Source organism: Carassius auratus, chromosome 22 (assembly GCF_003368295.1).
Source record: "Carassius auratus strain Wakin chromosome 22, ASM336829v1, whole genome shotgun sequence".
Lineage (NCBI taxonomy): Eukaryota > Metazoa > Chordata > Actinopteri > Cypriniformes > Cyprinidae > Carassius > Carassius auratus.
In genome coordinates, this window is record NC_039264.1 from 17,594,900 (window position 1) to 17,607,638 (window position 12,739).

Sequence of the window (12,739 nt, forward strand, 5' to 3'; positions counted from 1 at the left end):
TGTATATTGTGATTCGCAGGGTTTATGATCAGCTAAAAAGTAATAAGTAATTATTTAATGTATTCATTATTTAATCATTAATCATTGTTTTCCAAATCAACTCCTTTATCTGTTACAATAAACTCCCTTTTGGCATTTATTTTGAGCTCATTAGCTAACCGTACTTTTTATCACTAACTTGTATTTCTGATGCCCCAGCATTGATATTGACAGTATGATGGTGTTATTCAGATCCTCATGGATCAGTTTAATCCTGGCTTGCAACAGCTGGTTACTTTAGGAAACGGCTACATCAAGGCTTTTCAAGGTGAGCCTGAAGTTTGTGCTTGTTTTCAAACGCAACAACCTTTCCTTTTGTTGCACTCAGTTTTTTTTTTTTTGTTTTTTTGTTTTTTTTTTGGTATTAAAGTATCTAAGTTTTGTTTTGTTTAGAATTTTGTTCTTCATTTTGTTCATTTTGTTTTGTTAAAATGTGTTTGTGTTACTTTTTTTGTTTTTAATTTTCTTAGTTTTTTTTTAATTGTGGGGTTATTTTGTGACAGTTTAGTTTTAGTTTTGTTTGTTTTTTTATTAATTTTATTTTTGTTTTGTTCTTCGTTGTTTTTTATTTGTATTTTTATTATTTCATTAGTTTTTTGTGTTAAATGTATTGGATTTTTTTATTTAGTTTTTAATTTTGATTTGTAAAAATGTATTCGCTTTTATGTTACTTTTTCTTTCTTTTTTTGTTCTTTGGGTTTTTTTTTCAGTTCGTTTTGTTTAAATCTGTGGATTTTTGTTTTGTAAAAATTTACGTTTATTTTTTTATCACACTTTCTTTAGTTTTTCATGTTCTTCATTTAGTTTTGTGAAAATTTGTGTTTTCACTTTGATAAAAATGGTTTTATTTTTATATATTTATTTGTTTTTTGCTCTTCATCGTGTCTTTGTGTTGTTAAAATTGTTTTGTCTACGTTTTTTTAGTTTCATTTTTCTTTTGTTCATTTTTTGTCATTCTTTTTGCTAAAATTGTGTGTATATTATTATTGTTGTTTGTTTGTTTGTTTGTTTTTAACTTCAAAAGACATTTAAATGCTAAACATCAGCTTGGAAAACCATCAAACCATCCAAGGCTAGTTTTAGCTACTATTATCATTAGTAAATGCTGAAAAATGCCTAAATGTATATTATGTTTGTGTGTGTATGTGTGTGTGTGTGTGTGTGTCAAAGCTTTGGCTCTGACAAGCTAGGCCTACTTCAGCGCTCTTGCTAAGATGGGCGAGCATGCTCTCAACACATTATCACCCAGATCGCTTGGTAAGACTCAAATGTGTGTGATGTGTGTGTTTTTGCGTCTCTAAACCAATGCCAGTTGGGCAGATTGTGCAGCAAGATGTCCACCGAGTTTTGATCTATACTTTCTGGCTGTATCAGAGCTTGTTTGTACTTCAGACAATAGATGTTTCCTCAAACGGTGTCCAGTGGCAGATGCTTCCTCTCCTCTGTCATAAAACAAGATTTGGCTCAGCGAAACCCTCGGCTCACTGCCCATGTAATGAGTTTTCGTTCCAGTCATACGCACAGAGCGCCCTGGCAGTGATGAACAGAAGAACAAAGGTTTTAGAGGCTTAAACATGGAACAGCATGAATTAAACAAGTCTTTATCGCTTTAAAATTAATACAGGCATATAAACCTGCATGTGATGGGAAGAGACGTGTGTGTGTGTGTGTGTGTGTGTGTGTTAGAGATCAGGTGTCCATGTGAGCATTGAAACTTAAATTATTGATGCATGGACTCATTCTTTCACCCCTTTAAATTCATTGATTCACCTCAGCACATTACACTCATGCACATAATGGTAATAAAAGACCAAAAAGGACCATGTTTTTTGGACAAGCTACAAGATAAATGTTGGGACTTTTCTTTTTAAAACTTCCAAAATGTCCATAATTAATCTAATTAGGTGTAATCAATTATAGATCTTTTTAATTATAATAAATCCTAACTATAACTGACAATTTTTTTTTAATTATAAGAATGATTAGTTAGTTCATTTACAAGAATCATTAGCAATTCAACTGAATCACTGTAATATTTAATATATTTCTTTAATAAAGGTATTAATAATGAAACTTCTGTCGTAATTTTCTAACCCCCATGTTGCTCCAACCCTGTATGTCTTTCTTTATTCTGAGGAAGACAAAAAAGATATCTTTCAGATTTTTTTTTTTTTTTTTTGGACATACATTGAAAGTCAATGGGGTCCAAAAATGTCGTTTTGGACCCCGTTGATATTCATTGTATGGACATTGTATGGACAAAAACAAAACATTGTTCCAAGTATCTTATTATGTGTTTCACAGCAGAAAGAAAGCCATTTAGGTTTGGGACGAGAAGGTGAGCGAGTGATGACAGACTTTACATTTTTGGTGAACTATCGCTTTAATGATACGTAGATGATCAACAGATTCAGTTGCTTATAGTTTGTTACGGTTCGACTGCATTAAATGACACAACCGACTGAACAATCACAAAAGCTGGTAATCGATCACCATTATATTATCATGTTTATAAAAACCCACTCTTCCATTTCTGCACTTATTAAATATGTATTCATGATCGTTATTAAATTAAACCGTTATTAAATTAATGTAGATTATTTGTCTGTCTGCCAGGTGACGTGTTGATTCAGATATCAGAGACCCAGCGCAAACAGCTGAAGTGGATCGCGTAGTAAGTAAATCGTTAGTTTTCTTGTTTTTTCAAGTCTTTCTGTCTAATTTGGATTCATAAACTGGATTCTTTGCTGGTCTTGTTCTAGCTCCGCTGGTTCCACGTGGAGGTTCTGCAGGCTATGGACAAGAATGTGAAGTTGGATGAGTAATATATCGAAGTGAGTCTGGAACCATGGTGTGTGTGTGTATGTATGTATATGTGTATGATGAGCTGATATATTGTGTGTTTATGTGTAGGGCAGCCGTAGGGTGTATGAATTAGAGGTCAAAAGTCAGGCTGCAGCACTGGAGCGACAGCTGAGACGTGGTGCATTCAGAGACTCGCTGGTAAGTTTATGTATTCATACAGTACATTTTGGTTTGTAGACAAGTCACACATGTTATCGGTCTTATGTTCCCTTTGTCTTCAAAGTTTTCGCCAATTATTGCACTCAGCAGTGATCGAATGTCATCAGATGTGTTTGCACTGACAGAGATTTTGTTTTAAAATGCGTAACTTTTGCTGAGGTTACACCTGTCATTTACACTACTCCAGCGTTTTCGACCCTTAAAAAAAATGCTGCAGACCTCATTTTAGATTGAAAACTCAGTGTAAACAGACCAAAAACAGAGACTTTATGAAAACGATGGAGTGGCTGCCATTTAAACAGCTTTAAAATGGCAGTGAACGGGCATTGAGTTTCCAAAGGAAAATAAAGTGCATACATCCATCCGGGGGTCTAATACACCTACGTCCTACGTCATTCGCTGGAATGCTACTCTCCCGTGAGTGCGCATACATACAACAGCTAGCAGAAGCTAGAGATTATGGTTTATTAAGTTTTAAATATGCATATTTTGTGTACACAACCCAGACAGCAACATAGTGTTGGCCCAGATCCGGCCCACATCTGGCCCGCGTGAAATCCATGCGGGCCAGAGGTGGGCTGGATCTGGGCCGGAACTGCTTGCTGTCAGGGAAATGCATTGTTTCACTCTAGAAGACCATTATTAATCCCCCGGAGCCATGTGGAGCACTTTTTATCATGAATGCATGTACTTTTTTGCGCTTCAAAATATCAACCCCCATTCACTGCCATTATGAAGAAAAAACAAATAACACAGTCTGATGTTAGCATGTTGCTAAGCTAACAACCAATGTTCTAACAAACTCTAAGGTAGGGTGACCATATGAGCCATTTTCCCAGGACGCGTCCTTGCCAGGATTTCCATATTGCCTAAAACATCCAAAGTAGTTTGACCAATAACATGCAGGTATGTTACATAATCAACCAATCGTGGCGAGTGATAAGGTGAGATCTACAGAGAACAATCAAAGCAATGCAAATTCACGTACATGTTAGGTGTTTGTTCGTTCGTTACACATTCTCAGTGGTTAAGTGCCCAAGCAGCATGGCTCAGGAAAAGTTGCACCGTGTATCATCATCCTAAGAAACTCCGTTCAGTCCAATAGCCATTTGTTGCTAAGATAACATGTCATTACTCTAATTCAGCTTGTGGAAGTGCAATTGTTTCTTTACATATTTTTTTATTATTATTGACATTTATGTCGCAAATCAGTAGTAGAAATGCAGCTAGTGACAAATGACAACATGAGGCAAGAACTACCTTTGGCAATATGACACAGTTGAGTTCAACTTTTTACGCAATGTGGCAACTGCCACTGTGAGTGACGACATTGACGCTCACTAGGTTTTGGATCAGAGCCTGTGTCTCAGTGTATGTGTCTGTGTGTATGCAGGAGGGCAGTGAGTACATGCAGTACCTGAGGCAGAGCCAGCATGAAATTCTCCAAGAGGAAGAGAGGAGATATCGTTTCCTTGCTGAAAAACATTGTGGACTTACACAGTCACTTCTATACCTTATCAACAAGGTACAGCTGCTTTCCACTAGAGTTCATTAGCTATGTGAACTCAGTCGCATGGATCCTCTTTCCAGTTCCATCCAAACCTTATCAGCCCACTGCACAACCATCTTTCCGTGTGTTGACAGACGGGAGTATCTCTCCAGCAGAGAGCGGATGGTTGGAAAGAAAAAGTCAGTGAGAGCAGAAGGTCCAGACCTCGAACACCCACTCCATCAGATCAAGAAGCTCAGGTGACACTGGAATGATGGGAATGAAGAGTAACTGCTCATCTATCCATATTCCCCCACTTTCCGTGCTGTTTTATGCTAACTGGCGAGCCCAGACATTTCCGCACATAATGGAACAGATGGATGGCTTTGTGTGGCATACAAGGTCCAAAATTAACTTTTTGTCACATCTGTTAGTTGTGGGTGAATTTACAAGCCATGAAATTGTTTTTGTTTTTTTGGCATAATTTAAAGTCGTGAAATGTCATTTGCAATACACAACTTGTTTTTGGTGGAGGTGGAGTGCTTTTCTACATATTAGCAGGAGATTGCAAGGAGTCGTAAAAAATTCCAGTGTTTTTTAGAAGCCTGTTAAGACTAAGGTTTAACAAACTCTAACAATCTCAGTTTTTCTAATAGAATCTGATGTTAGCATATTGCTAAGCTAAAATCGCCATACTTACCCAGTAACAAACTCTAAAAACTTGATTCTTGAAACTTGAAGCTGATTCTAGAGACTTATATTAGCAGGTTGACAGGTTAACATGTCAGTACTTTAACAATCTCCGCTGATTCTGAAAGTCTGACTTTAGCAAGTTGTTAAGCTTACGTCAACAGACTCAATCAAACGCAATTTCAACTGATTCAGATAGATTCAGATGTTAGCATGTTGCTAAGATAACATAATAATTTAAACATTAATTATATCAGCTGATTTTAAAGGTGGCATAAAGTGTATTGATACACTATTTTAAATATTGTCCCCAGAGTGTATGCAAAAATGTATCAATGTATGTATCAATTTTTATTGTTTCTTGAAATTACTCCTTTTAGGGTTTGAGACAAAACTCTCTGTTTACATGTATGAACCCTTTAAATGAAAATTAGCTGGTGCTCCCGCCACCCTCCCGCCAATTTTCCTGCAGAATTGGGCTACTTTAACACGGTTGGAGGGCGAAAACCCTGCTCCCTTCTCAGAAAAATGCGAAGCTTCAAGAGTTCATGCTCTAGGGCATACCGGTGTTACTGTGACTGTGTTACTGACCTCACACATTGCTTCCAAACACTATTTTTAACTACCACATTCCTATTCATGATCATTCTAGTAGCACATGAAGGCAGCATTAGTGAAATCATGTGTTGACAATGGTAGCTTTAGCAACATTAGCCTTACAGAGAGCAAAAATCAAGTTGCACTTGAAATCTGAATACTTCAACAAACTCTAATAATTTAAACTGATTTTAAAAGTGTGATGAGGATCCCATAGTCAGAACTTTACATTTACTTTGCAAAATAAACATTTATTTGTATTTTACTCTTTTGTGTGTCTTTTAGAAGCTTGTTAACCCTAAGATTTAGGTCTGGCTTGATGTTTCTTCCAGCTTTCTGGGTTCTCTGCTGCAGACTGGAGACAGAGAAATGGATCATGAGCCGCTGGGCAGAGTGCCCTCTAGAGGTCTGGAGACTCAAGTCCTAACTTTGATTCTATATAAGTTCACAACTAAGTCAATGTGTAATTTACCCTACTGTTTTGTTAAGATGGACTTCTCTGTTTAAACTTCTTCGCAGCCCCGTCTCCTCTCCCAAGTCGCAATGGTTGGCTGTATGGATGCCATGAGTCAAGTGTCTACTGTCTGTACCATGGCTAAAGGTACAGTTACACTTACCATTGCTTTACTGTTGTATTTTTAGTCGAGGCTGGTTTCCTGCTGCCTGTGTGGCACCCACTGAAGACTTTCTACCTTTGGACTTAAGGGAAAGTTGAGTATATGATGTTGAATGATGTTCTTGATGTTTTCGTAGCACGTCGCACTGAAGCCACAGCATGAACAACCTCCTGGAGCCAACCAGCCAATCATAATGTTCAGAAACCCAGGGCTACAGTGAAATTCTGTCCCAAGTGGTATCTATGCGTCGTGCATCAGCTGATCTTCACCCAATCTCTCCCCTCCCTGAAAAGAACTATGAGGTCAAGACCAGCCAAAAAACCTATCATGAGATGCCACCCCCAGCAGCACCGCTTCGCCGAGGATCAGCTGATATTCGACCAATATCTATAATTTGGAGTGTATATTACGCAATTCTGAAGAAAAAAGTCTGAATTGTGAAATAAAAAGTCGCAATTTCCTTGTTTTATTTTTGGTGTTTTGTTCAGATTCAGGTTCTTGTTGAGGTTTCATCTTAGTTGAGGCTATTAATGAAGTCTTAGATGTATTTTTTTTGTGAACCTGAATGTTATCATAAAACCTGCTCAATGTTCGCAGAGGCCAACTACTCATGGACAAGCACCAGAGCATCCGCTTTTCCCCAGGTATTACACACCTGGAGTCTTGGGAGTTTTCATTTTCAACAGAAAACTAGATCTGTCTAAACGACTGTTTATTGATTGATTGCAGTAAAATCATTGGAATGTGGTGCAGAATGTGTTTAATTTTCTGTTTTCTTTTTGTTTTCTAGAGGATCAAATCCTTTTGCCACCGTGAACCTCCATCCCACAGTCACCAATGACAGATCAGCACCACAAATCCACTGACAGTAACTACCTCTATATTTTTTCTATATGTTTCTATATATTCGTGTCTGAATGTACTGTATTTGATAGATAAAATATTTACAAGTTTTTGTGAGCATTTTTTAAAATGTTTTGCATAAATCCCCTAAAGCTATCGGTGCACTTATGAAATCAATTTAATTGTAAGCCCCAGTTGGAAAAGCTTTTTAATTGTTATTATTATTACATTTTTAATACTACAAGAACAGGATACTAACACACTGCACTGATGAGTCAATGAAATAAATGAAAACTGCTGTTTTTTTTCTCAACGCATGGCTTTATTTTATCTCTCTGAAATATTTTTTTCTCTCATTTTGTCTCTTCCTTCTCTTCATGTATTCACCGAGTTCTGTGGCTCTGTCACAAGAGAGGAGCGAAAAAGGGAAAGGGATGACAGATGGCGCGCGATAAGAAGAAGAAAAGAGCATTTTGAGGCATAAACAGAGAAACGTGCCAAAATAAACAAAAAAAGAAGAGGTGGGAGGTTAAAGCAGTACAGGAATCTCCAGGTTTCTATGACAGACATGGTTGACTAACTAAAATATACAGAGTTTGTATGTAAAAAAAAAAAAAAAAGAAAAGAAATGGTAAATAAATAAATGTGGTAAAAGAGGCGGTTCTGCTCCTGGCTCGTGGCAGGATGTGTAGAGACGTACACTATGATTGGCTGTAGGTATTCACAGGAGAGTAGTGGTGTAAAGGGTTGCCAAATATTATGCATTTACTCGTGCACCAAAGCTTCAAATTCTGAAAGAAAATCGGAGGTGATTGTAGATTAAATCATATATTTCGTCACTTAAGAAACATTTCTTGATTTTTAGAACAAACATGGGGCAGAGTGTATTATAATTTAAAGAGGCACCGCTCCTTTAAGAGCACTAGATTTCTCACCATCTATGCCAATTTTCCCATCTCCATCCTTGTCGGCAGCAGCAAGGAATGCTTTGGTCTCCTTATCGCTGAGATCTCTGCCATCTGCAGAGAAGCCCTTCAGCACAAACCTGTCCAAGAGAAGGGATAAACCATCAATCTGGCAACCCAGGTCACAGCTTTGGCACAACAGTCAAGTGACTAAATATGATAATAAAATCCAAAAACCTTTCTAGTGTGCGAGTTGATCCCCACAACAATGACAAAATAATTGTTTCGACATACTTTGGAGGTGGTAGAAGTGAAAACTAAGATTCTGTAATCATTCCAAACCTGTATGAGTTTCTTTCTTCTGTTGAACACGCACAAAAAAATATGTTTCTAAAATTGTTGGTAACCAAACAGTTGACTGAAACCATTTGCTTCCAAAGTGTGGTGAGGGGAATACTTTGGACCATCAACTGTTTGTTAAGATTTTTCAAAGTATCTTTGTTTGTGTAACACAGAAGAAAGAGACTTACACATGTTTGGAACAAATTGTGGATGAGTTAATAATGATAATCGTTTACTTAAGTACCTCAACTCATTTAAATTACAAAAATGGTCTCCCCAATGGCTCTCTGTGGAAGTCTTGTCTTTTTCTCAATCTGGCAACCCCGTACTTCCCTGCTGTTGGCCAATGATGGACAGTCATATACTAATAATGAATAATAGTGGGCAATGATGCTGCCAGAGGAGATATATAGAGCCAATCAATGCAAACAAGAATGTAAAACCATGCAGCCACTTATAAAGCGTCTCTCACTTTAGCTCCTCCTCCTCGATGAAGCCGCTGGCATCCACATCCAGAGCTTGGAAGACCAACTTCACATTTTCAGCAGACAGAGCCTTCAGTCCCACCACGTCAAAGAACTTCTTGTGGTCGAAGCTGTCCACAGCTGTTTATGAGAAAGACACTTCAGTGATGACATTGCACTGCAGACCACAAAATAACAATAGCGACTCGTTCCTCAGTTCATCAAAACTATCCAAATTAAGGGGCGGTAACATTAGACTTAGAACGTGCTACATATTTTCGAATGCTGCTCAGGCACCAAGGTTTCACCTCCGTTGTCACAACATTCCTGCTGAAAAAACAGCATATGCTGGTTAGGTATGTTTTGACACTGGGATGATGGTTTATGCTGGCCCTTTGCTGGTTTATTCTGGTCCTTTTGCTGTTTATGCTGGTCATTTGTCAGCACATGACCCACATAAACCAGCAAGGGACCAGCATAGATCAGCATAGGACCAGCATCCCAGCGTCAAAACATACCAAACCCGCATATGCAGATTTTTTTAACAGGGTATGGATTCTGATGCACTTGTACTGTGTCTTTTGCGATGGCATCGGAAGCATCTTATTATATTGTTCCCTCTCTCTTTTTATATATATATATATATATATATATATATATATATATATATATATATATATAAAATGTGTCCGCATTCAAATGTACCATCTGTTACCGTTTCCATTGACATCGCAAACCATGCAGCTTATTTTAAAGATGTATTACCGTATTTTTTGGACTATAAGTCGCACCTAAGTATAAGTTGCATCAGTCCAAAAATACGTCATGATGAGGAAAAAAACATATATAAGACGCACTGGACTATAAGTCGCATTTATTTAGTGCCAAGCACCAAGAGAAAGCATTACCGTCTACAGCCACGAGAGGGCACCCTATGTTTTCAGTGTAGACTACTATACAAATTAAGGGGCGGTAACATTAGACTTAGAATGTGCTAAATATTTTCGAATGCTGCTCAGACACCAAGGTTTCACCTCAGTTGTCACAACATTCCTCCATATATATATATATATATATATATATATATATATATATAATATTGAAGAATGTTGGTAGCCAAACAGTTATTGGTAACCACTGACTTCCATAGTATAGAGAAAAGTATGTATAGGCAATGGTTAATGAGAGAGTGACGTTTTAGCAAATTATGTAGGACACAGACTTAGCGTAAGCTCATGTGAGAAAATGCTAGTAATGCGAGAAGTTTTGTTTACAGCAAAGGAAAACCACTCTCCTTTCGGCTTACATCTAAATTCTCCATATTTTTCTTTACAAATCCTTATTCTGTACTTCTAATTCAGGACTGGTGTTTTGCTCTCTCCTCTGCACTTCAGGTTTCGTCACTTCTCACTGGAGCTTACGCTACGCAATCCACTGGAACGCCACACTTTCATGAACGTGCATTCGATAGCGGAAGCTAGAAATTGCATTTTATAGTTTAAATATAGATATTTTTCTTACACAATTGCATCTATTCGCTTCAGAAAATCGTTATTAGCTTCTAGGAGCAGTGTGGAGTCCTTTTTATGATGGATGGATGCGTTTTTTTGGGCTTCAAAATTTCGACCACCATTCACTGCCAATATAAAGCATGGAAGAACCAAGACTGTTTTTTTTTTTGTTTTTTTTTTCATAAAGTCATATACACCTAGGATGGCTTGAGGGTGAGTAACTCATGGGGTAGATTTCATTTTGGGGTGAACTATCCCTTAACTAATGTTAGTGTTAGCAATTATTGTTTATTACTAAACTTACCATTGAACTGATCAAGGGCTTTCTTGATGTCGTCTTCTTTCAAAAGGTTTTTCATTGCCATCTTGACAGCTTGACAGAGTCAGAGAAAGAGAAAGAGAGAGAAGAATATTAGGTGATAATACCGCATATAAATGAAATGGATGCCAAAGCAGACTTTGAGCAGCAAAGTCATTAAGACTTTCTTTTCTTCTTCCCAGTTACAGTTAAATCCCAGGAAAACTATTATCTAATCCATTACATTCTGTTTCGCAATATATGCATGTGATATGCGTAACACAATGCACTTATGCAATAGTAGACTTATAAAATGGAAGTGGGTTGATTTTATTTTATTGCTAGGAATTTTACAGTCGCGTCTCTAATCCAGTGCTAATTTGATTGTGTTGTCTTGTTTATCTGTTTATATTAGTCATGCCTTTCACCTCTGAGATGGTTAGCCTTTTCTTTAACTTGAAGTTTTACAACTACATGCAGGTTTTGTATTACTATACTGACTTTTTTTCCTGATGTCTGTATACCAGATTTAGCAGTGATTTTAGGCTGGGTTTCATGTGTTGATGCATTTTGGTGCACATAAACTAAATTTATAATGCCATGCAGGTGCAGTTTGCATTTGCCACTAGTGTCCACAAGGAGCGCTATAGTATAGCATAAACCATTTTCTTCTTTGGTGTTCATGGATTCCAATAAATAAGTTTGCTTTCTTGCTGTTTAATCATTCAAACTTTGGTTGATGAATTTAAAGTTAAACAAACTACTAACAAAAGGATTTAGATAGTATTTGTTTCAAATTTAAGTATTGATACAGCAAATTTTGTCAGGAAATCTTGATTCTCAAGTTTATTTGATTCTCCTGTTAATATCCAAATGGCAAATGGCAGTTACTGTTCCAAAGGTACTGATGTTTAAACCAAATCCTCCTGCTGTATCAGCTTACTATTAGAACCATTAGTGTCCAAGCTTAGGCAACTGCTGTAATGAACACTAACCAACAATGAGCTCCGCTGCCAAGAGAAGAGATTCGTTTGCTCTCATCTCAGCCTCTCATGATCGCAAGAGTTCCTGTCACCCGTAAATAACTTTACAGCATTCATACGTTGCAAAGGTGGCATGCATAAGGCATGACAGCTGTGTATGTGTTTGTATGTTTGTCTATTTAAGTTGAGGTATGTTTCATCCAAGAGTAATGGGTTGGGCAAAAAGGCCTTCGGAGAAGAATGTGTTAGCCTTCTTGAGAAACTCTATCCTTCTGTAGTTTAGACTATATATGTGTGTGTGGTTGGGGGGTGGGGGGGTCGGAGATTATAAAGTGAAGTGACATTTGAGATGTCTCCGTTGTGACGCTAAGAGAGATCTGACTGCTTAACCTCATTTACCACTTCACAACTGCAGCAGCCAATAAGAGATCGGTGTTTAAAACCAGATGTGCAACCAGCCTTATTTACACTTCTACGGCGCAACTTTACACTTCTAAATCTGTCATGCTGAGACCACAAGAAATAACCAAACACTGAAAGAAACCATTAGCTAGCCAATTCTAGTACAACAAACGAAGGTAATTCAAATGTAAAAAAAATATATGGCATGACAGATGAGATGGTGTTTTCTTAACAATTCTTCCTTGCGCAGTAGGTGTTTACGAGCTCTATACAACTAGCTGCCACAGTAACTTCACCAAAGAAAACTACAAATTGATAAAAATCGCACAAAGTTCTAATGCACAGTGACTGTCAAAATATTGTTTGACTATTTGGAGTTTCTGACAAACAGTGTTCTAAAAAGTCACAAGCTCAATTTATAGAGAAAATTTAAATATGAACCATACGGGCTCACACCAATGGAACCATCTGGAGAAGGTAATTTCTTTCAGGAACCTGCAAAACTTACAAGTTCCTGCAAGAATGGTCAATTGAA

At 37.4% G+C, this 12,739-nt stretch overlaps 1 protein-coding gene and 1 pseudogene across 2 annotated transcripts in view; one reads left to right on the top strand and one right to left on the bottom strand.

Moving 5' to 3' along the window:
- Window positions 1–67: 67 nt before the first annotated feature.
- On the top strand, window positions 68–7,333 carry LOC113040515 (brain-specific angiogenesis inhibitor 1-associated protein 2-like protein 2; annotated as a pseudogene).
- A 266-nt stretch (window positions 7,334–7,599) lies between these two features.
- LOC113039862 (parvalbumin-7-like) overlaps window positions 7,600–12,739 on the bottom strand; it is a 29,218-nt gene continuing 24,078 nt past the window's right edge. For both annotated transcript variants that reach the window (XM_026197993.1, XM_026197992.1), the window contains exons 2-5: window positions 10,826–10,894; window positions 9,019–9,151; window positions 8,235–8,344; window positions 7,600–8,090 (exon numbers count right to left, since the gene is read on the bottom strand). In XM_026197993.1, the coding sequence (XP_026053778.1) occupies window positions 8,065–8,090; window positions 8,235–8,344; window positions 9,019–9,151; window positions 10,826–10,886 (330 nt within the window). In that variant the 5' untranslated portion in view covers window positions 10,887–10,894 and the 3' untranslated portion in view covers window positions 7,600–8,064. The remainder of the gene's footprint in view (window positions 8,091–8,234; window positions 8,345–9,018; window positions 9,152–10,825; window positions 10,895–12,739) is intronic.